The following is a 27,927-nucleotide window of genomic DNA, read 5'->3' on the forward strand; positions in this document are numbered from 1 at the left end:
TCTCCAAATTCATGGTTAATATTCTATTTTTCCGTTTTAAGTTTTATCTCTTCTACATTTTAAGAACTCCAACTGAAATGGTAATTAAATAAGAGTATAACATATTTTATCACTCCCCGATCACCATCCACCCTAGGGTTTTCGCAATTTGAAGGTCGTTTGAGTTTTTTTGGAGTTGTTGGATGAAATTGAGTGTGCATGTGGAGTGTGTGATTGTTGTGGATTGATTGTAACCTCTTCCCAGCCATTTTCTTATCGTTGGTGACCAAATTTTATGGAGTTTGAAATACACCTACCACCTGTTTATTTTTTTGCCCTAACCAGTGCCCAGTCAGTCACCCCCTTGTGCACAAATTTTTGTTTGATTAGATCAGCAACTGTTTGAAGATTGCATGGGTTGTTTGGTTGATTATTGACCTTTGCCCACGATCAGTTCTCTGACCCGATGCTTCAAACAGCGATGCGACACTGTTCCGATAGTTGAATCGCAAGCTAATCCAGTCCAAATGGTATAACCGAGTTTGAGGGGTGCCCGGCCTAGAGAAGGCATCGATTCCCTATCTGATCGATCGAAACGGTTGGGTCAAGCTGGGTTTTAAACATTGGTCCAAACCCCTAGAAATATTATCTTATATTAAGTCATTACTTTAAAATGTTAACAATTTTTGTAAGCAAAAAATGATAATTACTACTTAAACTCGTGATCTAACTTAAAACAGATCATGGTGCTTGCAATACTTATTATTTCTTACTACCTATTTTAGAGATCCAATGTATAATTTGTGTAGTTGACACAGCCAAAGCTAGCAGAATTTATCAATTATTTAACTATTTTCTTTATTATTGAGAGAATAACATATACTATCTCTAAGGCTTGTGAATTTATTACGTGAATGACACTTTTCGCGCTTTTTATTGAGTGGACCTTTAAAATTGTATCACATATACACCATTTTCCTTTCTCCGTTATGTTGTCGTTGGTGTTAGTGGGATAAAATTGTAACTCTAGCCTTATAAGAAAGTGTTTTGAAATTTTTTAAAGAAACGTAGTTATGTAACATGTTTAAAGTGCATTTGCATTAATTTATTTAGAAAGAGTAGATTGATAAATTCATAAACATTTTTTTTCTCCTAAAAATTGAATAAGAGGGGTAATAGGATAATTGCTCTCATAAACCTAACGGCAATGTAACCGAGTTAGGGTAAAGGGGTATCAATGATAAAGTTTTCAAACTTTGGACATAAGCTATAAGCTAAAACACCTAAATTTCATAATTTAATATTCACTGTATATATTTTTGCCTAATAATTTTTATCTGTGATTGCAAAAACAATACGACCTTATTTTTTTTTAATTATTATTATGAGTACAAGGATTTTGGAAGGAAAAAAAGTGGAGTTCTACTATAATGTCCATAACACACATTAAATTTCTCCATGATAGTTTAACTAATGTAACATTATCCAATAACATAGCACTTCTTTAAGAAAGTAACAAAAAAACAAAGGTGTTAATAGGTTGTGTGTTAGGATCCCGCATCAGGATCTCGTACCCACAGAAGTGTGGTATTTAAAAGCCTAGAGACTCTCTCACCAGGCTAGTCTTTTGGATTAGACTCCCCCTTGGGCTTAAATTCTGACATTGTCAATGATAGGATAGTGTTTCTCTTTTATAGGAAGAATGAGAATTGAGAGGTTAAGGGAAGATAACTCTTATTGATTATTGCCGGTTAAATCCTAATTATTTTAGCCTTTATATAGGCTTACAAATAAGAGAACTTTTATTGATTATTTTCTGCCAAACTAATTGTTTTAGGCTTTATATAACCTTACATATTATATTCTAATTGTAGAAGGACTTTAATTGTTTAATTCTAAAGATATTCTAATTAGATAATAGCATAATTATAAAATGACTCAACATAATTATCCTAATTCTATCCAAATTAAAAAAAAAAAAAAATCCTACCAGTGTGGGATATTCTACATTACTTTCCTTGAGTGACGACTTTACAGCTAGTTTTCTACTACACTTTCTTCTCATAAATAGATCCGGGTGAACCAAGCTCAGTAGCAGAGAATATGAGACTGAGTGAGCTGAAAAAGAAAAAGAAAATCATGAATAGAAGTTGTCTGATGCTTCTTACCAAGTCTGCTGATCCTTTCATTATTCTGTTTCTCCTTTGTCAAATTGCAGAGCCAGCAACGGACAGTTCTGCAGGGCCAGCAATACCGCCTTCTGCAGGGCCAGCAATACCGCCTTCTGCAGGGCCAGCAATACTGCCTTCTGCTGAATGTATTATCTAATCTCTCTTCCTTAATAAATATTTTCAGTAAATTAACATTTATTAATTCAGTTTATGTCAAAATATTTGGCAGCTGAGGCTCTTTACACAATCATGTTCAACTTAGCTTTAAGTACGCCAACACTTGTTTCAGAATCCTATTGTGACGAGGAGCACGATCTTGGTTATGGCAAAGTCATCAATTGCACCAATATCAGCAATACTTGGCACATCACTCAAATGTAAGTTCTAAAGAGCATATCATTGCAATGTAAGCTCTATGATACAATACAGTCAAATTGATCCAGGATCCTTATCATAACTAAGGTTTTCATGTTTAATTCATTCATACTTGTGGAACAGAATTTTGAGGAGTGTACCTTTAGATGGATATATTAGTGCTGTTGTGAAAAATCTTAACTACCTGGAGATGCTGTAAGTATAATTGCTTTTAATCATTTCTTTTCCCCTGACTGTACTCCCAAGTAGCTGGGCTCTCTCACATTTGCCACAGAAAGAGAGTAATTCCCTCTCTGGGCAATAAGAGGTGCCAGCCCGGAATCATAGAAATAACCTTTGGCTGAATCTTTGGTTATTTTTACGTCCAAACTCAACAGTGATCTATCCAACAACAATCTTTACGGTTCCATTCCTCCCGAACTGGGGAGTTTATCTCATCTTACTCACCTGTAAGTTCTTTGCTGTACTACAAGTTCAATGATAATTTTTTCATTTGAGTGAGATAGGGTGAACTCTATGTTACAAACATCGCTATAATAAGCCAGTGGGTTTGTATAATGATCAGAAACCTCGCAAACAATAAGTTGACTGGGTCAATACCTCGGAATTTGGGGAATTTGACGAACCTAGCCATTCTGTAAGTCTTGTTATAGAAATGGAAATTAAGGCTTTTAGATCCGATTAATTTTCTTCTAGTGAATTTATTATTATGGATTCTATATACTACAAACTTTGCTATGATGAATGGATTTGTGTAATGATCAGATACCTCTACGGCAATCAGTTGGCTGGACTTATACCTACGGATTTGGAGAATTTGAAGAAGCTAGAAACACTGTGAGTGTCGTTATAGAAATAAAAATTAAGGTTTACAGTTCCAATTAATTTTCTCCAAGTGGAATTATTATGAATTCTGTGTTACAAATTAACTTCACAATAATGAGCCTTTGAATTCGTATAATAATCAATAATCAGGGACCTCTCATATAATCAGTTGACTGGACCTATACCTGAGCGTCTGGGGAATTTAAAGATGCTAAAAACACTGTAAGTTTTGTCGCAAAATGATCGTACAATAAAGTTTTTAGTTCCAGTCATTCTCCCAGTGGGTTTATTATGAATTCTATGTTACATTACTATAATGAGCCTTAATTTGAATTCGTATGATAATCAGAGACTTCTCAAAAAATCAACTGACTGGAGCTATTCCTAGCCATTTGGGGAGATTGGAGAAGCTAGAAACACTGTAAGTCTTGACATTGAAATAAAAGTTTCCTAGTTCCATTTAGTTTTCTTATATAAAGATAGAGATATGGTTCTATCCATTCCTTTGTCTTCTAATAATTCTGCTTTGCCGTCACAGCTACCTGTTTAAGAACTTTCTCAATGACAGCATCCCACGATCTTTCGGTAGTCTTTCATCTCTGGAATACATGTAAGCATCTTCAGAACCAAAGTACTTTCCTTATTTACTTCATTGGATTTGCGTAATCTCATGTTTATGGGTTTATTATGCAGGGACTTATCGTTTAATAGGCTATCAGGCTCAATTCCTGGTGAACTTGGCAAACTTGGCAAACTCGAGACTTTGTATGAAATCTTCTTTCGGTCTCTCTCTACTGCACGTCATAAACAAATGATTCTCACAATCATTAACCCCATTATTTCTCCATTTTATTCATAGATATTTGAAGGAGAATGAACTAAACGGTGCACTTCCAAAAGAACTTCGAAATTTAAGCCGTCTTGGGACTCTGTAAGTATATCTAGGTGGACGTACAAGACCAAAAGGAAGGACAGGAATGATTTTTTAGTATAAGATTTTTTTTTCTTTTTCTTTTTTTTTTTTTTTTTTTTTTTTTTTTTTTTTTTATAAGATTTTTTTTTCTTTTTCTTTTTTTTTTTTTTTTTTTTTTGTGTTCCTGGAACAATGAATTTGGGTCTTGACCTTTTGGGAGTGATTATAATGTTGTTGCAGCTCTTTGTCATCCAACTATTTCACTGGGAATTTGCCCGACGATTATCAAAATATTACGACCATGAAATATTTGTAAGTGAGCCATCCTTTACATTGTCTTTGTTCTTTTCATCTTTGCAATAATTTTCTTCCTGGGCAACTTGTAGCTAATTAATTTCTTTTGCAGTTACGTCGCCGGGAACTATTTGACGGGTTCGTTTCCCAAATTCGTTATTAAATGGGTCAATCTCTCTTCCCTGTAAGCCTTTTTGACTGTATTATATATCTAAATGTTAATCAATATTTCAGTCATTCTAAATTTTGACCCTAATGATATAAATTGAGAAATTATAGCCATAATGAATCCGGATCTCGATCATTAAAACTTTTCAATTAGGATACAAAAATTTTACATAAGGATTTAAAAGTTGAAAAAAAACATAATTAAATTTAATTATCAATTAGGAAACCATCTTGCATAATGGATGCTGGTAGGCTGCATTGGTGCTCTTTGGCGACACAGTGCACCTCGTCAGGGCTGATCATCGATGTAGCCTGCACCGGTGTAAGCCTTCTGACATTCCAGCGCAGGCTTGCTGGTTGGCCCGATGCATTGTCGGCATTGAGAAAGGCCATGGGTTGGCCATATGACAATGGGTCAATGGCCAAACTCAATGCCATGCTATGAGTCGGAGTTATAACATGGTTCGATAGAACGGCGTGACTATATAGTTTTACAATAGTATGTCTTTTAGGACGATTAATTATAGAGGAACAGTCAGCTTATTGCATTATGGATATTCTCCGTTGCTCACAGAGATCTTGGAGGAAACAATTTTGAAGACAAACTGCCTCCAGAAATTTTTACAATGACTAATCTTCAAACTTTGTAAGAAAAATTCAATCTCGTGTTTTTTCTTGTTGCAGAAATGAACTCTTAGTTATTGTGATACTTTCTGGCATGTCTTTGTTGTACCAGGAGGGTTACTGATCTGAACCACATCGGTTTTCAGTTACCAATGTCAATTAATTTGACAAACATGGGTACTCTGTAAGTAGTCCAATTCAATTGTTACACACCATATATCTATTCCTGTAAATTGTATGAATTTTTTTTTTTTTTAGATCCTTAATTTGTATATATTAAGTTATCTGACAGATCCAATTGATTTGACCAATTTTCTAAGGGTACTGCGGAACTGCAATATTATCGGTCAAATCCCATCATTTATATTTGATGAGAATACATATATGAGCCGACTGTACGTCTCTTTCCCGATAAAATCCAAAGTTTTTGTTTAGATTTCTTCTATCGTTCTAATATAACTATGTTCCTTAAGTCACTGATAATTTATTCGAGTACCTTCAATGACTAATTATTCCAAGATATTATTTATGTGCATTGTAGTGACTTGAGCTTCAACAATTTTACTGGTGTGATCCCAAATTCTATTCTGAATCTGAAATCAAGTAGTAGCATGTATGTGATAACTTTTCTTTATCACCATCAATCTATCTCTCTGTTCTCCTTCATCACTAGATTCACTGACGTTAATTGGCATCTTTGGTTTCAGGTTTCTCTCCGGAGATGTGATCAATCAGGCAATTCTCCGCTGGATTAATAACACAGTAAAATCTAAGGGGTATATATATATATATATATTTATATATATAAGAGAAGTTAATAACACTTATTGCATCAGGTTGCATGAACTTTAATTTCACCGTAGATCATATTTCATATAGTACAGACAGCTGTATATGGTTACACAGTGTTGATGAATCCTCTTGTCACCCGTATATATAAGTTTTAAGCGTTTTAAATATCTTACTTGACTAAAAGTTTAAATTATTTAGTAAAAGTCTAGCATTAATATTTGGCAACTTAATACATTGAACTTGACCGCCAGAAACCTTTAGATTATAGGTAAATAAAAGCTGCAAGTCTCAATAATATTAATTAAGCTTCAAGACACCCTTTCTAGTTAAATTATCACTCCACCTAAAATCTTAAGCTAATAAGTGTTGGAAGCAAGATGCGCACAAAGCTCACAAGGAAAGAGGAAATAGAAGAGGAATCAACAAATCAAACTTCTTATTCCCCTTCTTCAAACATAGCTTGAGTACATGGCTATATAAACCACTCAAAAGAAAACTCAAGAGTCTAAATTTAAGAACATATAATGCCATTCACGTCCACTTTACATTTTACAAACCAAAAGATGAAAAAGAAAGAGAAAACTATTAAAGTATTGAAAGGAGAAGAAGACGAAAAATAAAAATAAAAACTAAAACTGGAGAAGCAGACCCAAGAAAAAGTGGAGGAGAAACAGACTGAAGACCCAATACCCAACAAAAAGTGGGGGAAAAGTAGGGATTTTTTTTTTTTTTTTAGTTTTTTTCAAAACTAATTTTAGTTAACCGGTTTGACATTGCCCATAAATCGTTATCCAAACCGGAAAATCGGTTTTGGTCATTTTTGAAAATCGAAACCTAACCAGTTAATCTGAAAACTGATTTTGAGTTCGGTTTTCCCGGATTGGTTCGGTATTTTTTTTTTTTTTAACCCTAATGGAAACCTTAGTAATACGATTCCCTTTTTTTGTCTCTAAGCCAAAGAAAACGATCTTCCATGGTTATTTTGCAACCATTCTCTATAAGTTGCCCAATACTCAAAATATTACTTTTCATTTCTAGAATGTAATAAACATTAGGAAGAATCTTATGGCTCCCATTCTTTGCCTCAAACAAAATTGTACCTTTACCTTTAATCTTCACCTTTGATTCATCACCAAAGCGCACATGTCCCATCATTTTGGTGTCAAGTTCCGCGAATTTGTTTCTATCGCCCATCATGTGGTTGCTAGCTCCATTGTCTAGGTGCCACAAACTCTTGCCATGACCGGATACTTCTTTAAGTGTAAGGAGTAATGCAGGCGCCGGCTCCTCCACATCTTCATTGTGCATAATGAGCTTTGTCTCCTCTTCTACTTCCTTGGTTGGACACTCCCAAAATAATGCCCATATTTTCACAAGAATAACATTCAATTTGACTTGTGTCATTCTTTACTTCATTGTATCTTTCATAGTTGCCTCTTCCTCTTCCACGTCCTCTTGAATAATTTTGATTTCTTCCCTCTTGAGAAGAATTTTGCTCATCTTTTCCTCTTCCATGACTACGTCCTCCCACGACCTCTTCTACCATTTTTATAAGCTTCTCCTTTGGCTTTCAATGAAAGCTTTGGTTGCAACGCATGCTCCACATGCTCTTGCTTGCCTTGGTTCATTCTTTCTTCATGGGCCCGTAAGGATCCATTTAATTCGTCGATGGACATGAACTCCAAATACTTAAGACTCTTCAATGGCTACCACCACATGGTTTGAATTTGGAATTAAGAGAGCGAAGAATCTTCTCAACAACACAAATCTTTCTCCAAGCCTCTTCTTTTGATTCACCACTGTCAAGACTCTTGTGAAGTAATCAAATGGATTCACTCTCTTTTATCAAAAGAGATTCAAACTCGGCCCTTCTTCACTTTTTCAATTCCCATGACGATTTCAAAGAGTATCCCATGCTTGCTTGGAATGGTTTCGTTGGCACATATTATCGTCTAGGCCTTGATGAACAACAGTAACACACATTAATCCTTCTTCCTTTCTTTCTCCAGGCATCATTTTGAGCTTGATTCAACTCCTCCTCATTTGAGGTTTTACATAACCTTTCTCAACAATCTCCCATACTCCTTGGAACCAAGGATAGCCTTCATTCAAATTGCATGCCCAATTCTCATAATTGTGCTTGACAGTTGTGGTATGGAAGAAAAGAGTGGGTGCTTTAGAAGACATTCTCTTGAATCAAGGCTTTGATGCCACTTTGTTGGAAGCAACATGGGCACAAAGCTCACAAGGAAAGAGGAAATAGAAGAGGAATTCACAAATCAAACTTCTTATTTCCCTTCTTCAAACATAGCTTCAGTACATGGCTATATATACTACTCAAAGAAAACTCAAGAGTCTAAATTTAAGAACATATAATGCTATTCACATCCATAGGACGTTAAAACCACAAAAGACATATTTTGGTTTTCTCAGATTCTCGATTTTCACCTAATAGTCAGTAGTAATTAGTCATAACTGTTCAAATAAAGATCCAATTGATGAGTGGTTTAAGCTTTGAAATTCGACTGATAAGACTTTAATTTGACATATTATACACTGAATTTGGATGTAGACTCTTAAAATTCTGGTTGAAATAATGTTCTGCAATAAAGTCAAGTTTAATTTTCAACAATAAGACGGTATTCAATAAATATTAATATTTAGTCTAATATTGTCATGTCTATGAGCAAACATAAAAGTACATTTCTGCTTATAGTGGAGTGCATGTCTGTGACCATATATACTTGTTACACTTATACAAAAGTAAAGAGAAATTTCCACTCTTTTGTGAATTATTGTTATTCTCTTGCAGGGGTATTTCATACAATAATTTTACAACTGAAGAAGCAGCAGTAAAGAAGTATGTGAAAGGAAATAGAAATACAGAATCAAATCTCTGCTATTCTTTTCTTCTACTTTTTACTTTTTTCTTCTTCTCCTTAAAATTATTTTGCTTTTCAATATAACTTAATTATAAAGATCACTCTTCTGTGAAATTCCTGATTATTCTGTCCAGGGGTATTTCACCAATAATTTGACTGTTGAAGCAGAAAAGAAGAATTGAAGGAAATAGAAACACAATCAATCTCCACTGTTTCTTTTTTTTTTTTTTTTTTTTATCTTTCTTTCTCCTTTCTTTCTTTTTATCCTGAAAATTCTTTTGTATATCAACTATCACTTATAAAATTTCACTTTATATTTCTGGACTTGTTTGCATGTTGCTGCTGCTCACGTTGAACCAATTATAGGTATACTATTCTTCGTTATTAAAGTAAAGATATACATGTGTATCTGCTAAACTATCTACCAAGTATTGTAATATTTTATTCTCATATCAATAGAGGAATATATCATAAAATCTGTAAATTGTTATCTTGCAGGAATCTTTCAAATTAATATTTAAGGAAATTCCATCGTTCTCCCATTCTTTTGAGCTTTAAATTTTACTTCTGGATGTCCTCTCTTTTTTATTTTGCATGGACCTGTCTTCAGTGTGCTGCTGCAACCATGAACCGAAAACAGGTAAGTCCATATCTTCAATTCTGCAATTAATATAACCCTGATTTCTCACCAATTGAATTGTGTTCTTAGGGAATCCTCAAGCCGATCATGGATATCGTTGTGGTACAAGAAATCCAAGTGTACGTTTATTCTTCAGCAAGCACACAATTTGACCTTGATATGACAACAATAATTTTAATTATACTTACATTCTGTTTCTTTCAGACCATTCATTGTTTATAAATGCTGGTGGAGAGCGAAAAAACTTTGAACAAATGTCTTTGATGAAATATTCAACACTGTAACTACTTTGTATGAAAATTCAGAAAAGCCCTGGGCTTATAGTTGTTTGGGAGAGTTCAAACGTCAAGCGATTCCACAAATTACATACAGAACGTTACATGTGGAACTTCTGTTCCTGATTATATGTTAAAGCTCGTCTTTGCCCTCAATCTCTAACATATTAGGTTTCTGCTTACACAATGGCCATTATAATGTGAAACTTCACTTCGCTGAAATTGTATTTGCAAAAGATGAAGTATAGCAGTTTAGGGAAGCGAGTTTTTGATATATATATTCAGTAATGCTTTAATTCATTAGGCCAATTTTCAGTTTTGCCATCTACTAAGGAATTCTCCTTACAGGGGAAGCAATTAGGAAGAAATTTCAACATAAAAAAAATACTGGGAATACTCCAAATATGGAGTGGATTGAAATTTCAAAGATATTTATGTTCATGATAATCTACTGGAGATCCTTTTATTCTGGGCCGGAAAGGGATCTAATTATGAATCGGCTTTATCTGAATGGACCTCTCATATCAGCTATTTCTGCCACTCGAAGTACAAATTTTCACACTTGCCCTTCTGCTTAATTTTGTTCAAATTCCCATTTTTATGACTATGCTGACAGTATGGTTCTTGTTGCAATCTACTATTGTATTCAGACATCAAACCATTACCGATAGCATGGATTGCGGTTGCTTCTGTATTAACTGGACTTCTTCTATTGGTTCTTGTATTGGCTTTTATGTGGAGAATGGGATATCTGGGAGACAGAGAGTTGCGTGGTAATGTGCAATAAATTCAAAAGACTAATTTAAATTCTTTTGTTAAGATAATTTTAGTTATGATTTTATTTTTTGAATCTGTGTAGTGACAAAGGTGGAACTCCGAGGCAAGTCTTACACTATTAAACAAGTGAAAGATGCAACTCGAAATTTCAGCCCTACGAATAAGATTGGCAATGGGCGTTTTGGGATGATATACAAGGTTATACTTTAATTATGTTGGGATGAATGTTTAGTATGTAAATAATTTATACATTTGGGCACTTTAGAGCATCTCCAAAAGATTCTTTCTAGAGAGTTTATTCATAAAAGCATGAGTACAATAGACTTTTTATCCTTTAAATATAAATTAAAGAGTGAATTTGACTTTTCACATCTAAAAAGTCAAATTTTATTCTCTATCCTTATTTTATTTAATAAACTACAAGTTTTTATGTATTTTATTATTAATTTTCTCTTATATTAAGTATCTCTCTTATTTATTAAGTCTAATTTAAAGAGCCTATTAGATTTGAATATAAATTTTGTTCTTTATATTTAGAAATTAATGAAGATGCTCTTTATTTATGTGAAATGTATTCTTTATTAGAGATGCTCTTATTTATTACTAGTCTTTGTTTTGTATAAGGCTCAACTGCCAAATCAGACGGTAGCTGTGAAGAAGCTTTCTTTTCAATCAGACATTGATCAAATAGGAACTGAAGTCTATGCCTTGAAACAGTTAAAGCATGACAATCTTGTCGAATTGTTGGATGTTTATTCCAAAAAGGATCTACACTTGCTGATTTATGAATATATGGAAAAAGGCTCACTTACAGAAGTATTGTTTGGTAAGTTTTCTTTTAGTCATAAGTTCAATTAATTTAGAAACTTTCTACTTTTGATTTCATTTTCTTTAATCATGTTGGCACATACAATTTTATTTTTGTCTTCCTGTCACTTTGAGGTTAAGAGTAGGTCAAAATAGTATATTATTATCCTTCTTTAAATTAACAACATTAATGTTGTTAATTTAAGCAGATGAGTCGAATTTTAAAGAGACACTTGATTGGCCAAAGAGAGTTAACATATGCCTTGGAATAGCAAGGGGTCTGAAGTATCTGCATCAAAGATCATGCAAGAGGTAAAGTTGTTCACAGAAATGTTAAAGCAAGTAATATTCTACTTGATGGAAATCTTAACCCTAAGGTTTCAGACTTTGGACTGGCAAAACTTTATGACGAGGAAAATCCATATCAGTTCATCAAAGAAATAGGAACAGTGTAAGAATCATCTGTCATTACTTTTGAATCAAACGAACAAGTTATTTTTGCTATTTGTATGATTCCTTGTTATTGTTTCAGAGTAAATATGGCACCTGAGTATGCAATGCGAAAAGCCATAACAGACAAAGCTGATATTTATAGTTATGAAGTACTTCTGCTTGAAATAGTTAGTGGAAAGAGTAATTCAAAGAGCGAAAAAAACCAAGGGAACGATTATCTTTTAAATAAGGTGAGGGAAATAGAACAAATTTTACACAAAGCCAAGCAGTTGAGTTTTCAGATTCCATTGTACATTTAAGGGCTTACACTGTTGCAATTATGCAGGCTTGCGTTTTACATTCAGAGAAAATGCTTTTGAACTTGGTGGATACAAATCTGTCTGGAGAATATGATAAAAAGCAAGCTCTTAAAATGCTGGATTTGGCTATACAGTGCATTAATCTGTCACCTACTCTGAGGCCTACAATGCTCGAAATTGTGAGTGAGCTTGAGCAAATTTCTAATGTCAACGCTCTCCCTCAGCTTGATTTTTGAGCAGTTTGGTTTTATCAAAATCGTTTATGGAATAGGCTTCCTACCTTTGTCCTTGTCTCTTTTTTTGAGGTTCATGTCACCATTTCTTTTTATTTTCTTCTGGTTCCTCTGTTTTCTGATTGTTGTCATATTACTCTGTTAAAGAAGTTTCACAGAAGTCATACCATTATGTGGAACCTCAAATTAATGTGATAATAGTGAGTGTGATTGTCAATAATAGTTTTTCTGAAGGAAAAGACATATTTCTCGGAAGAAGGTCCACAAAGTTTCTGTTTTTAAGTTCCTTTGCATGCCATTCAAAGCTGAAGAGCAATTTGTCACATCCAATCACAAATGTTAATACAAGATCTAACAATTTGTCACCCTATGATTCATTTTTCAATCCCAGAAGAAATGCTGAAGGGCTAAAAACCCCTAGTTGCCTGTCGTAAGTGCGTATTAACTTAACTATCATCAAAACACACTGACAGCAATTTCACCCCATAATTTCTTGGCTCTTTCAAAGTAATTAGTCCATTTGATTGGACTGGAATTAAAAATTCTTCATGAAGTGATATCCAAAATTTCACGAATAAAATTGATGGAACCGATTTTTGGATGATCTGTCGTATTTTCTTCTCTTCTCTAAAAGAAAGCTTCAAACTTGATGCACAAGGAAAGTCATATTTTTATTCTTTATGTATCTTTTTCTCTGAACACAAATTCAATTTAAAAACCCAGTCAGTCCCGCCATTAAAGTTATAGAATCGTCAAACTTACTTCCTTTCTATTGTCAGTCAGGTTCTTTGCTTCCTATTAGAATCTGTCCCTTTTGTGCCTTTAAATTTTTAATTTTCGTTGTTAAGTCTTTACAACTTAGTGCAGGAAGAAAAGTAATGGTCTCACGTTAGCTAGAGAATCAGATTCAAACCTGTTTCTTGCAAACGTTTACAACCATACTCTGTTCTTCTCCGTGTTAACATTTCTATCTTCTCTTTGCAAGAAACAAGACCGTAAACTTTTTTCTGTTTTGGGAGCTCTTCCGTTCTTTCTATCACGTACGTTCTTGAAAACTTAAGGTATGTGCTATTTTGAAATCCCTTTCAAATTTATAGCTAAGTTCTTTGTTTGTTTGTCCATTAAATGTTACCCAAAAAACAGTTCAAAAGTTTATTTAAGCCATTAATCCATACACCTCAAATAAATTAGACTTCTATTGATGAATACTAAAAATTAAAACAGCAAAACTTAATGATTCAGATTTGAACATGAATTCACAAATAAGATTCGAACGGAAGTTATGGCGACAGATGCTATGATTAAGACGCTGACAGATAAGGTGTTCAGGCCTTTAATTAATCGAGCTCAGTTTGCACTTGATTTTAAAGATCAGTTTGAAATAATGAAGACAAAGCTTGAGCTTATGACAGCCTTCCTCTCCTCCACTGACAACCTCAACAGTCAACTCTCATCAGCAGGAAGTTGTTCAAAGAATATTGCCTAATATAACTACGCCACGTTATACATAAATTGAACATCAAATGGTCTTATAACAAAGTCTCATATATGAAAATAAATCTATGGCCTAATTAGTTTTTTCTTTGAACTTGTCTGGACCAAATTGATAGAAAGAAAACTGTTAGATTTCTAGGGTTTACTTAATCCTAAATTAGCAGTGAATCGTTTATCAACTCAGCAATCAGAGATATAACAAATGAAGATAAAGAATCAATCAAGCATAATCAAGACACATAAATTATAGTGGTTCGGCTTTGCAGCCTACATCCACTCTCCAAGGCTCACAATAGGGCATTCCATTATCAATCAACATAGTACAGAGAAAAGATTAGATCAGAACATGAAAGATTACAATAAGGAAAGAACACACCCAAATCCGAAAACCCTAGGTTTTCTTCAATCTGAAATTTGCCTCTTCCTTCAGCATCAGCATGTGTTAAATACACATGCTCCCTTCCTAGATCGCCATCTATTTGTCTTTGATTCCTCCATAACCGTAAGATGAAATCGATTTTGGAACTTTCCCTTAGGTTAAGAGCTATCGAACCGAAACAAAAAGGAGAGATGAAGTCTGCGTAAAAGTGTGATAGTCTAACAAATAACTCATTAGGTTTGGCCAAAAACGACGTCGCTCTATGTGTTTGACTTTTAACAAAGAAAGCTAACTTCCACCGTGGCTAATGAGAAGCCACATCATCACAATTCTCCACCTTGGCTTCTTGATTTGTTACCCCATGTGGCCTTGGAATTCATAAGTTCACTCTAGAACTTGAAGAAGGCTCATACAGAGCCTGTGTTTTTCAAATGAAACAGGTTTTGTGAACATATCAGCAGGGTTTCGTGAACCATCAATTTTTTCAATCTCGATTTCCCCTCTTTCGATCATTTCCCTAATGAAATGAAGGCAAACATCTATGTGTTTAGTTCTTTCATGGTATACTTGGTTTTTGCAAAGGTGAATTGCACTCTGGCTGTCACTATTAATCTTCACTGTCTGTTGCTCAATACCCAGCTCATTAATCAATCCTTTCAACCAGGTAGCTTCCTTTGCTGCCTCGATTAATGCTACATATTCTGACTCTGTTGAAGACAAAGTAACTATATGTTGCAACTTGGATTTCCAACTGACAATATTTCCCTATAGTGTGAACACAAATCTAGATGTAGACTTCCTTCTGTCTATATCTCCTACATAATCTGCATCACCAAAACCCTCAACACAATCATCATAACTCCATTTTTTTCTCAAAAACAATGCCTACTGTTAGACCAGTCGTCATGGTCACAAAATTAAACCTAAATACCGTAGTTAGTGGTAAGCAGGATCGAATCCACAGGGAGCAAGACTAACAACCTAATGTATTTTAAGTAGCAGAAATGAAATTGGCAATTGATTAAAGAAACTAAATAGACTAAATGCAAATAATGAAATAGTGCAATTAAAACTAATAAAAACTTTATAATAAAAATGTTGCCGTTACGGTTTTGGTTCGACACAAGACCGACTCACACAATTCTTCTCCACCCTCTACGATCCCCTAAACCTACAAGGCAAGGTAAATCAATGAAATGGTTTCCCGACACTCTAGGTATAATCTATCCTGTCTCACCCGATCACTCAAGTTCGATTGGTTAAAGACTATCATTGAACGTCGATAAACGCTACAAGGCAATACCACTAGTTGGTACGCGATTAACAAATACAATTTGTCAACACGTAATATCCAATCAACCAACTTCACAATAAACGCAACAATAGTAGAAATTAAATTAAATCCGAACACAACTCAATTACAATCGATGCGAAGTAATGAAAAGCAATATTCATCATTTAATTATTTCAAACCAACGTTTATCATTCAGCAAGTTCTATGAAAACATTAAATCATAATGGACAACAATATTCATCACAAGTTATGCTCAAATCATATTAAAGTATCGAAATCAAACATGAAACGAAAACAAATATAATCTAAAGCACAATACTACCAAATGTCCTATAATCGGGCTCATCCAACTAGTCGAGAGCTGATGAGGAGAGTCGTGGAGTTAATCTTGATCTCGCCTATGCCATAACAGACAACCAGGAACTTAGCCGCTCATGGTGGTGATGACGGAGGCTGAAACGGTGGAAACGAAGCTGACCATGGCGGAGAGGAGGTAACCGACAGTGATATGATATGAAGAAGCGGCGAAAATGACCAACGGATAGCCTGGAATACGAACAGCCGCACTTCGCCGGAAAACGTTAATTTTTCGACGGGCCTTCCGAAAAACGGTGGCGGAAATGGGATCCAAAGGTACCGATGGAAAGCTCTGGTGATGGGGAGTTCAGATCAGGTTCTGGGGAGGTGAGAAGTCGCCGAAAATGAGCAAGATCTGGCCTGGAAGATGAAGAGGCGCGGCGGCAAAATCACGGATTCCGGCGATTTTTGCGACGGCTGAAGCTAGGGAAGTGTAGATCCGGTCGTGGGGAAGGGAGATCGACCCTTGGGGAGCTGAGACGTCGCCGAAAAACGACCAAAACTGGCCGGGAAGACGAACAGTCGCGGTGGTGGAAGATGAAACGCCGCGGCTGGTTCCGTGATTCGTGGTGGTGGTCCGGGACGATGGGATGACGACGATCTGTGCACGAGGAAGCCGAAGAGTCGCCGGAGGTCGCTGGAAATGGAAGACGAAGGGTCGCCGAAAAAGATGATGAACAGCCCCCCTCGAAAACGCGAACTGCATTTTTCTTTTATAGAACAAATTGTAAAATATCAGTTTGGTCCCTACACAATTGAAAAGTAACAAAATCAGCCCCTTAAAACATGACATTTTACCCCCTAAACAACATAAATGAGACAAAATCACCCTTAATCCATAAACCACAACCTAATATCAACTCATATACTTTCCAAAATCATTCCAAACACGTTAAATTCATAAGAAAAATATTAGGAAGCGATTTTCGTGAATAAATTCATGAATTCTTTAATTATCTCAATATACTTCAATTTAATCATACATGGGGTATTTTTATCACCAAAATAGAGTCACTTTCATGACTCTAACACCTACTGATCTGGTTCCCTATAAATACCTCATAATCCATTTAAGAGCCATCCAGTGAGTCTTTCCTGGATTGCTCATAAATCTGCTTACCAGACTTACAGCGAAGCCTAATTCTGGTCTTAAACATACCATCTGGTACAGTAAACTTCCTGATGCACTTGCATAAGGAATTTCTGCCATTTCCAACTTCTCTTTTTTAGTCTGTGGACTCTGCTCATGTGAAAGTTTCAAGTGAGGACCAAAAGGAGTCTAAACAGATTTAACATCTTGCATATTGAATTTCTTCAGGATTTTCTCAGTATAGTCCTGCTGTACTAACTTCAAACTTCCAGAAGTTCTATTTCTCATAATAGAAACACCAAGAATTTTCTGAGCCTAACCCAACTCTTTCATTTCAAACTTGGTGTTCAGTAACCTCTTCAGTCAACACAGCTCAGATTTATCATGGCATGCCACAAGCATATCATCTACATACAATAGTAAAAAAATATGATTCAATTCAGAGATTCTTTTAAAATAAAAACACCTATCAAAATTACATCTGTTAAACCCTATTTCTATCATAAAAGAATCAAATTTCTTATACCACTATCGTGGTGACTGTTTCAAACCATATAATGATTTTTTTAATAAACAAACTTTACCTATAGCACTGTTGTATCCTTCAGGTTGCTCCATTAAGATGCTTTCTTCCAAATCCCCATGCAAGAAAGATGTCTTCACATCGAGCTGTTCTAATTCCAGGTTGAATTGAACTACAAGAGAGATCAGTACCTTGATGGATGTATGTTTGACCACTGGAGAAAAGATTTCATTATAGTCAACCCCCTCCACTTGTGTGAACCCCTTTGCAACTAACCTAGCCTTGTACCTAGGTGCATCCTGAGCTGTTAAACCTGGTTTTCTTTTGAAAATCCATTTGCATTTTACCACTCTACAATCTTCTGGTTTATCAACCAAGATCCATGTATTATTCTTCATTAGAGAATCAAATTCTTCTTCAATGGCTTTCTTCCATTCCAACTTTTCAGATCCTGAAACTGCTTCTTGGAATGTCTTAGGTTCATCATTCATCTCTCGCTCCACTTGAAGTGCATATGCAACCATGTCTGCATATCCTAGTCTGTTGGGAGGTCTGATTGTTCTCCTAATTCTATCTCTTGATAATTGATAGTCTGTCAAGTTTGATGTATCTACTCTTGGAGTATTCTGACCTACTTCATGATCAGCAATTGGTTCATCCTCATGAGTATTTAATTCCTCAACTCCACCTTAATTCAAACTTGAACTGAAACTGGAGTCCTTCACTTCTAGTTCTAAGTGTCCTACTCCTGGATAGAAATTCTCAGATTCATTAGGTTTACCTCCTAAACCAGGTAGGATATTTTCTCTGAAGATGACATCTCTACTCACAATACATTTCTTAGATTCTAAATTCCAAAACTTATAGCCTTTAACCCCATCTGGATATCCTAAGAAATTGCATTTAATGGCTCTTGGTTTTAATTTTTCATCCTTTATATGAACATAAGCTAGGCACCCAAACACTCTAAGGTTTTTCAGGTTTACAGGGTGACCAGTCCATCTTTCAAGTGGAACCCTAAAACCTATAGCTGAAGAGGGTGTTCTATTTATTAAGTAGACCACAGTGTGGGTTGCTTCTGCCCAGAACTTAACTGGAAGTTTAGAGCATGATAGAATGCTTCTTACCTTTTCTAGAATAGTCCTATTCATCCTTTCACAGAGACTATTCTATTGTGGAGTGTGTCTCACTGTCTTATGTCTAACTATCCCATTGACTCTACAGTAGTTATTGAACTCCTCATTGACGAATTCCAAACCATTATCAGTTCTCAACTTCTTCAGTTTCTTTCCACTTTGATTTTCAACCATGGTTTTCCATTCCCTAAATCTAGGAAAAGCCTCATCCTTGGTTTTAAGGAAATAAATCCAAACGTACCTAGAGTAGTCATCTACAAAACTCATAAAGTATCTATATCCTCCAAGTGAATAATGCCTAGATGGTCCCCATATATCAGAATGTACATACTCAAGTGGTGAGCTTGAGTAGTGTTGTCCAGTCCCAAATTTTACTCTGCTCATTTTTCCAAATACACAATGTTCACAAAAATTCAGGTTCCCTGTTTTATCCCCACATAGTAGGTTTTGTTTACTAAGTTCTCCTAAACCTTTTTCATTGACATGGGCAAGTCTTTGGTGTCACAAGGTAGTTTTATCTAGCTCCTCAGTGGACCCAATATTAGCCACTCCACTATCAGTCCTACCTTTCAACACATACAAACCATTCCTTTTTTCAGCCTTCATAACAACCAAAGACCCTTTCAAAACACTGAGACTCCCATTAGCAGCCTTATAACTTAGACCTATAGAGTCTAAAGTTCCAAGAGAGATTAGATTTCTCTTGAGGTCAGGGATATACCTAATATCAGTAAGGGTCTTAGTTAATCCACTATGGAGATTCAGCTTAACAGGTTCTATTCCCTTAATATGACTGATAGCATTATTTCCCATCATCACTTTCCCACCATCTAAGGGTTGAAATGAGCTAAACCACTCTCTATTAGGTGTCATATGATAGGTACAACCAGTGTCTAAAATCCACTCATCACTAGTCTTGCCTTCTGAAATAACTAGAACCTTTGAACTCTCATAACCCTCTGATACTACCCCTGCACTACCTCCATCATCCTCTTTCTCATATTTCTTTTTTCTTTCTCTCAGGGCAGTCTCTCCTAAGATGGCCCTCCTTATGGCAGAAGAAACACTTCCATTTCCCAGTTTTAGATTTGGACCTATGTCTATTCTGCCCTCCTTTTTTTCCAGTTCTTCTTCTCAGATCTTCCTCTAACTATAAGACCCTCACCATCACTCATATTTCTTTCCCTGATCCTATTTTCAATGTCCTTAGCTGAGATAGCTTCTACAACTTCTTCTAACTTCAGAGTCTGCCTACCATATTTCAAAGTCTCTACAAAGTTCGAGTAGGTTTTGGGTAATGAGTTCAACAGGATCACAGCTTGATCCTCATCACCAATTTCAATTGAAATACTCTCTAAATCTTGTATAATCTTAAGAAAATCATTCTTATTATCTTTTAGTGATTTTTGTTCATCCATCTTAAACCCAAATAAGCTCTGTTTTAGAAATAACCGATTAAGAACAGTCTTTGACTGATAAAGTGAGTCTAACCTATTTCATATCAATGCAACAGTCTTTTCATTCTTGACTTCTCGAAGCACTTTATCACCCAAGCCAAGGATCAGTGAGCTTTTGGCCTTGTTCAGCATGTCTTGCTTTTCTGTAGTGGTTAATGTATCATGTAACTCTTCTTCTCCCTTCAAAGCTAACGTCAAGCTCTCTTTAACCAATACAGCTTCCATCTTCATTTTCCATAATCCAAAATCGTTTTCACCTGTAAACTTTTCAAGCTCAAACTTAGTCGACATGTTTTTCTCACAGATCCGAAAAACACACAGCAATAGAAAAGTAATCAGTTTAAGAAAACCTAAAAAAACTGAATTTAGGCACGATTAAACCAGTGAAACCCTAACTGGACCTTCAATCAGGCTCTGATACAAATTTGTTAGATTTCTAGGGTTTACTTAATCCTAAATTAGCAGTGAATCGTTTATCAACTCAGCAATCAGAGATATAACAAATGAAGATAAAGAATCAATCAAGCATAATCAAGACACATAAATTATAGTGGTTCGGCTTTGCAGCCTACATCCACTCTCCAAGGCTCACAATAGGGCATTCCATTATCAATCAACATAGTAAAGAGAAAAGATTAGATCAGAACATGAAAGATTACAATAAGGAAAGAATACACCCAGATCTGAAAACCCTAGGTTTTCTTCAATCTAAAATCTGCCTCTTCCTTCAACATCAGCATGTGTTAAATACACATGCTCCCTTCCTAGATCGTCATCCACCTGTCTTTGATTCCTCTATAACCGTAAGATGAAATCGATTCTAGAACTTTCCCTTAGGTTAAGAGTTGTCGAACCGAAACAGAAAGGAGAGAGATGAAGTCTGCGTAAAAGTGTGATAGTCTGACAAATAACTCATTAGGTTTGGCCAAAAACAACATCGCTCCATGTGTTTGACTTTTAACAAAGAAAGTTGACTTCCACTGTGGCTAATAAGAAGCCACATCATCACAAAAACAAATGGAAAGACCAAGGAAATCCACTCTCTAATCCATTAAAATATCACCAAACATGCTCCAAATCATGTAGAGGGAGTGTTGACCTTAGGTGAAAGATTCCTAAGAGTATTGGACAGAATTTGATACTTGGAGTCTTAGGTGCATCTGCAATGTTCAAAAGTTCAGAAAGTGCTTTAATAAACTCTGTTTGGGTTTAAGTGTAAAATGTAAAAAGCTTAGCAAAGTGCACCATTTTGTATTATAATATTTGTATGTATATAAAACACATTGTTTTAGCTTGTATCCCAAACTATAAAAAGCTGTAACTGTTCTTACTCATTTCAGTTAATGAATTTACACACTTTTACTACATTTTTCTTTCTTCTACACATTCTAGAACTCTATTCTTTCTTGAACTCTCCCAAACTTTTTTCATGGTATCAGAGCTGAGACAAACGTCCATGGCTAATTTGAATCCTGAGACACTTAATTCTTCTAAATCTGAAATCCAACAAGCTCCGCAAACGATATCATCTCAAATGCTTACTCATCTTTACGTACCAACTCTTAATGTGAAATTGGTAGAGAAGAATTACACATACTGGCGCTCACAAGTTCTACCATCACTTGCTGCTTACGAGCTAGATGGCTTCATCACTAGTGAGTCCACTTGCCCTCCCACATTTTAATTTGAGAAATCGACAGATTCTAAGCAATTAATGAAGAAGCCAAACCCTAGATATTTTAGCTGGAAAAGAATTGACCAATTCCTTGTGAGCTGATTAAATTCATTAATTTCAGAGTCCATGTTTAGGCAAGTAGCAAAATGTACAAGTGCTTATGAAATATGTGTTGGTTGTAAAAATATAAAATGCCAGAAACGATATCGTTTTAATATGTGCTAAAGCACTACCGTTTTGTGATGAACAATTGTATAAAAATGGAAGTATCTTCCCTAACTGTATTTAATTTCTGTTAAGAAGACAATTTCATTTTTGCTCCTTTTAATTACTCTCTCATTTTCTCACATGGTATCAGAGTCCTGACTCACGTCAATGGAAAACACATTCAATTCTTCATCAATGTTTAATGGCGTTGAAGAATTGCTTCGAAACTCAGCTAATCGCACATCTTTAGCTCTAGTTTCCAGTCTACAGGTTATAAACCCAAAATTAACCAGTAACAATTATCGTTTCTGGAGTTCACAAGCACTCTTTGGCGTTGGTTCCCATGAACTTGAAGACTACTTGCTCGGTAAGGTTCCTTGTCCTTCACCAGTTATTAGTTGCAACACTATATTAGATGACAACTTAGGTGAAATGTCTGAAGGAGTTAAGGCAAGTAAAGATTCATTCGATGAAAAGATTAATCCTGCTTACATTTTGTGGAAGAAAACATACAAATTTCTTGTAAAGTAGCTCTTAGCATCGATCTCTGAGAGCATGTTTAGCTATGTTTCTAAATTTCGATTTGCGAATGAAATCTGGGTAGCTTTAGAAAATGAATTCATTACAGACTCAAAAGCTAGAGCCCTTCATCTTAAAAACTTACTACAGACCACACAAAAAGGTAATCTTAGTATCGGAGAATATATCAAGAAGATGAAAGAAATTGCTGAAAGTTTGTCCACAAGTGGCTCCATTGTGTCAGATGAAGACCTTTTGCAATTTGTTTTGGATGGGTTAGGACTATAGTTTGACGCAGTTGTTGTGAATCTCACCGCTCGGCTTAAATCTAAGATAGACAAAGTCATATTACAAAAGGCGCAATTTCTTCTACAGAAAGATGAGATTCGGTTAGATAGATTTAACTCTACAGACCTATGCAACAGTTTTGCACTTATAGCCTCAATCGGTAACTCTACTGGTTCTTATGATGAATTTCACAGTGTTAATGTCTTGGCAAATCAACCTATTGGAAGTCAACACATGACCAAATCTATTGAGCCTTCTGTTCACAATAGTGTACCTTCGTTGATATCTCTTAGGAGCCCTCATTATCCTCAAACCTACACTATTCCAACTTCATCCTCATATATACCATATGACAACAATGCAATTAACACTTGATCTCCTAGTTCTGTGGTGTATGGTCATGGCAGAGGAAGAGGCAATAGAAGAAACAGACTGATCTATCAAGTCTGCAATAAAACAGGTCATTCTGTCGTTTAGTGTTATCATAGGTTCAATGCAACCTATACTAGTTCCTTTTCACCTTCAAGCAATGCTCTATCACATTATAATGGCTCTCCTCATACTGGTGGATAGAACAGATCTTTCTTTACAAGCGCTTCATATTCAATTGGTGCTAGTCCTTAGAACTTTTCAGTTTATTAGTCACACTTCCATTCTCCAAATGGAAGCAATGTCCCTTCTTTCTCAAATTTTGGTATATCTGGTCCGCAGATGCCTGGCACTACTAATCCAGCTTAATTTACTGGTTTTAGTGTTCCCAGTCAACAAACAGCAAGATCAGATGCTCAAGCTCATTTTGCAGCTACTGGCTCAACTTTTATTCATCATTTTTCCTCCCTATTTCATCATAGTCAACACACTCAACATGCTTCTCCTACTGCTCTTACTACAACAGTGACTCTAATTGATCCAGCTTGGTACATGGACTCAAGGGCCACTGATCATGTCACATCTCACTTGGGAAATCTAAATGCCAACAAGCAATATTAAGGTACCAATCATCTCCAAGTTGGCAATGGTGAGTGTCTCAATATTTCTCATATAGTTTACTCATTTTTACCAAGTCAATTACATACAAAGTGTTTACATTTGAAAAATATACTATTTGTGCCCCAAATTACAAAGAATTTGCTTAGCGTATCAGGTTTACCAAAGATAATGATGTAATTGTAGAGTTTGATGCCAATTCTTATGTTGTTAAGGACAAGCTAACCAAGGGAGTTCTGCTGCAAGGGGGACTTAAAGGAGGGTTGTATCAACTACACATCCCATCCACACTCACTTCGAATCCCCGTAGACCCTTATTTGCTTTTTTGTTTCAGTCTCCTGGTCTCACCAATCTTTTGTCTCAACCTAATAATTTTGTGATGAATATTTAGAGTGTGTCCAATTTTGTTCAAGAAGCAAACTGTCCTGCTATTTGTCAGCCTCTGGTTTCTAGTGTCCAGTTTAATGCCTCTACAATGAATGATAAGAATGAGTCTAGCTCTGTTTCAAAAGCTAAGTGTTCAATTGCTTGTAAGCCTTTGGCTTCTAATGTCTCAAACAATAAATTTCAATCTTTTACTGTAAACTCTGGTGACAGCACAGTTCCATCAATTGTCTCTTCATGTAATGAGCTTAACACTAAGAAAATTTCCAATAACTTGCTTATTGAAAATTCTAATGTGATACTTGCTCCTCACTGCCAAAATGTTGTTATAGACAGCTCCACTACTACTAATTTTAATGCTTCCAGTTTTAATATAGCTGCTACTTGTTCCACTTCTCAATCTCATATTGATGTTGTTAATAATTCGTTGATTCTACCATTGCAATCTTTGCTCGCAATTTTGATAACACTACTACTACTTCTGGAGATAATGCTATGTGCCTAACTACTAGTAAAGAATATCATGATTACATATTATGGCATAAGCGGCTAGGTCATCTTCATCCTAGATACAAAAAATAATTTCTGGATTTTCAAAACAGCAAACGTCTTCAGAATTTAAGCTGAGTACTCCACTTTTTTGTGACTCTTGCAAGCTAGTAAAATTACGTCATACCAGTTTTCCTTTGTATTTTGGGTTGTCCGTTGGTCATTTTCGCTCCTTCTTCACATCATCGCGCTGTCGGTTACCCCCTCTCCGCCATGACCAGTTTTGTTTCTACCGCTCCAGGCTCCGTCGACACCACCATTAGCGGCTGAGTTCCCGGTTGTCTGTTATGGCATAGGCGAGATCGAGATTGACTCCACTGCTCTCCTCATCAGCTCTCGACTAGTTGGATGAGCCCGATTGTAGGACATTTGGTAGTATTGTGTTTCGAATTATAATTGTTTTCGTTTCATGTTTGATTTCGATACTTTAATATAGTTTGAGGATAATTTGTGATGAATATAGTTGTCCATGGTGATTTAATGTTTTTATAGAACTCACTGAATGATAGACGTTGGTTTGAGATAATTAAATGATGAATATTGCTTTTCATTGCTTCGCATTGATTGTAATTGAGTTGTGTTCGGATTTAATGTCATTTCTACTGTTGTTGCATTTATTGTGAAATGGGTTGATTGGATGATACGTGTTGACAAATTGTGTTTGTTAATCACGTACCAACTAGTGGTATTGTCTTGTAGTGTTTGTGGCCATCAATGAAGTCTTTAACCAATCGAACTTGAGTGATCAGGTGAGACAGGATAGATTATACCTAGAGTGTCGGCAAGCCATTTCATTGATTTACCTTGCCTTGCAGGTTTGGGGGATCGTAGAGGGTGGAAGAGAATTGTGTGAGTTGGTCTCGTGTCGAACCAAAACCGTAGCGGCAACATTTTTATTATAAAGTCTTCATTAGTTTTAAGTTCAAGCTTTTATTATTTGCATTTAGTTTGTTTAGTTTAATTAATCAAATTGCCAATTTCATTTCCGCCACTCAAATATACATTAGGCTGTTAGTCTTTCTCTCTATGGATTTGACCCTGCTTACCGCTAACTACGGTATTTAGGTTTAATTTTGTGGCTGTGACGACTGGCTCGACAGTAGAAATATATTATTCCTATTCATATTATAAATTGGCTTTACTACTCTACGTTGGAATTTCTGCCTCTGTAGGTTACTTACAGGAAATAAGCTCAATGGAAAGATCCCTGACTGGATTAATGTCACGATAACACGTATGGGGTACGTTTCTATACTATTTAGGACATATGATGACATACTATTTATTTACTTCAACTTAGATAATCTTTCCCATTTTTGGGACGTTAATTATCAATTGGGTTAATTGTAACATTCATCCCTTCATAAATTGATAATTAGATGCTAAGTTTGAGGTATTGTATATACTAGCCCAAGTCTTTGACGCCATGAAAATAAATTAAATGGGTGAAAGTGAAAATATATCCAACATATGCTCAACGTCCCAAAAATGGGAAAGATTATCTAAAGACCAAAGTATAAATTTTAGGGCCAAAAAAGTTATTTCATGTTAGTATATTACAAAAGGTTTAACAATGTTAGCTTCAGGGTGGTTTAGTATAATACTTTTAAATTGAATATCTAACACACTTTCCGAAACTTCATTGGTGGTTATTACGACTAACCCATTATTAATTACAGCTTTGTTACTTAAATAATTGTGGTTACAAATGGTTGCTTAATATTCATAATTCATATAGATGCATGCATTGAATGATGTTATGTTTCCTAAGTATATATCAAAGTTTGCAATACTAATTGTAATAGTTAAGTGCATTTATATTCAGGAAAACAAGTAGGATTTGATTTGATTTTTTTATTTTTTAATGTGGAGAGTAAACTAACAGTCTAAGAAAAGTAAAAGCCAAGTCAAGGAGGTAAATATACCTTCTGATAGACAACATGCCAATGAGGTTTTGTTATGTTTCGAGAGAACTTCCCTGGAAAGTGCTTAGCTTCTTTGAAAACCTTCATAGTAACGGGTAGGACAGCTCATGAAGATGATAAAAGATAAGGGCTGGTTGATGTAAATCCTTTGACCCCTAAGTTAGTGGAATTGAGATCGTCTATGATATCGTTGTAGTATTCTTGATGTGGTAACTATAAATCATATCTAATATAAAGATAAATGAGATAAAGAAAATTCTAAAGCCACATAAATTTATTGGTTTGTGATACGGGTGATGTGATACATAAATTTATAGTATTTTAAAATTTCTCCTTGTAAAAAAAAAATAGATAGGTGTTAGAGTCATGAAAGTGACTCTATTTTGGTGATAAAAATACCCCATTTGTGATTAAATTGAAGTATATTGAGACAATTAAAGAATTTATGATTTATTCACGAAAATCTACATGCTTCAAGCTACAAGTTATGCTAAAGTGTGCAAGAAAAATACTAGTAAGCTAACACTTTCATAGAACACAAATAAGAACATTGGCTTTCTCCCATTGTTTAAAAATAACATATAACAAAAACAACTCAAGGCCCAAAATCAGGTGAAGGAAACCTGAAGATATTAAAGGTTTTGCTGCATTGCCATAGAACTTCAGAAGGCAAAACTGTATTTTCAACCCACACCTTAATTCAAGAGGTTTCAGAAATTTGGGAAAACTTTTATACATTCAGAAGACCTTGGTATGGAGTTCCATCTTTTCTTTTGCTACTATTTATGTTTTTACTCTCACCTTAATTTCTTATCTTTTATTACCAAATAATTTCCATTGTTGTTAGAAAACTCCGAGTTGAGCAACTCCAAGTGCCATTAAGAATCTTGCTTGTAAATGTTACAGCAGGAGACAATGAAACACTGTGCAAATCAGAGTCATCAGACAACTTCATCAGCAGACAGAATGCCTCAAAGGCAGCCACACAAAAAATTTAAACCTTATTTAGCAACAAAATCACAACAGTCTTTCCCTTCTTGTGAAAATTAATGTATTAATCATTTTCATTTATTATGCAACATTCATGTTATAGCACTAATATAGCAAATGATCCAGGAAGGCAAAATGGAAAACGTAACGAAATATCATTCTCAA

General features: G+C 35.3%; 2 protein-coding genes and 1 long non-coding RNA gene across 3 annotated transcripts; all 3 read left to right on the forward strand.

The window, feature by feature from the left end:
• Positions 1-2,082: 2,082 nt before the first annotated feature.
• On the forward strand, positions 2,083-4,579 carry LOC116117539 (probable leucine-rich repeat receptor-like protein kinase At1g35710). Its single transcript, XM_031403550.1, has 12 exons — positions 2,083-2,296; positions 2,380-2,527; positions 2,649-2,720; positions 2,903-2,974; positions 3,091-3,162; positions 3,291-3,362; positions 3,501-3,572; positions 3,700-3,771; positions 3,889-3,960; positions 4,044-4,115; positions 4,210-4,281; positions 4,504-4,579. The coding sequence occupies exons 1-12, from the start codon at positions 2,083-2,085 to the stop codon at positions 4,577-4,579; spliced, it is 1,086 nt and encodes a 361-aa protein (XP_031259410.1).
• A 1,090-nt stretch (positions 4,580-5,669) lies between these two features.
• On the forward strand, positions 5,670-9,168 carry LOC116117554. The gene is made up of 5 exons (XR_004125980.1): positions 5,670-5,744; positions 5,891-5,962; positions 6,057-6,125; positions 8,954-9,001; positions 9,158-9,168. It is a non-coding gene; the product is annotated as an uncharacterized LOC116117554 (long non-coding RNA).
• Positions 9,169-10,429: 1,261 nt separating this feature from the next.
• Positions 10,430-12,510, forward strand: LOC116117540 (probable LRR receptor-like serine/threonine-protein kinase At1g53430). Its single transcript, XM_031403551.1, has 7 exons — positions 10,430-10,484; positions 10,589-10,711; positions 10,798-10,913; positions 11,340-11,541; positions 11,732-11,834; positions 12,055-12,205; positions 12,301-12,510. The coding sequence occupies exons 1-7, from the start codon at positions 10,430-10,432 to the stop codon at positions 12,508-12,510; spliced, it is 960 nt and encodes a 319-aa protein (XP_031259411.1).
• The last annotated feature ends 15,417 nt before the right edge of the window (positions 12,511-27,927 follow it).

The sequence above is a fragment of the Pistacia vera genome, unplaced genomic scaffold (genome assembly GCF_008641045.1).
Source record: "Pistacia vera cultivar Batoury unplaced genomic scaffold, PisVer_v2 Contig818, whole genome shotgun sequence".
Classification (NCBI taxonomy): domain Eukaryota; kingdom Viridiplantae; phylum Streptophyta; class Magnoliopsida; order Sapindales; family Anacardiaceae; genus Pistacia; species Pistacia vera.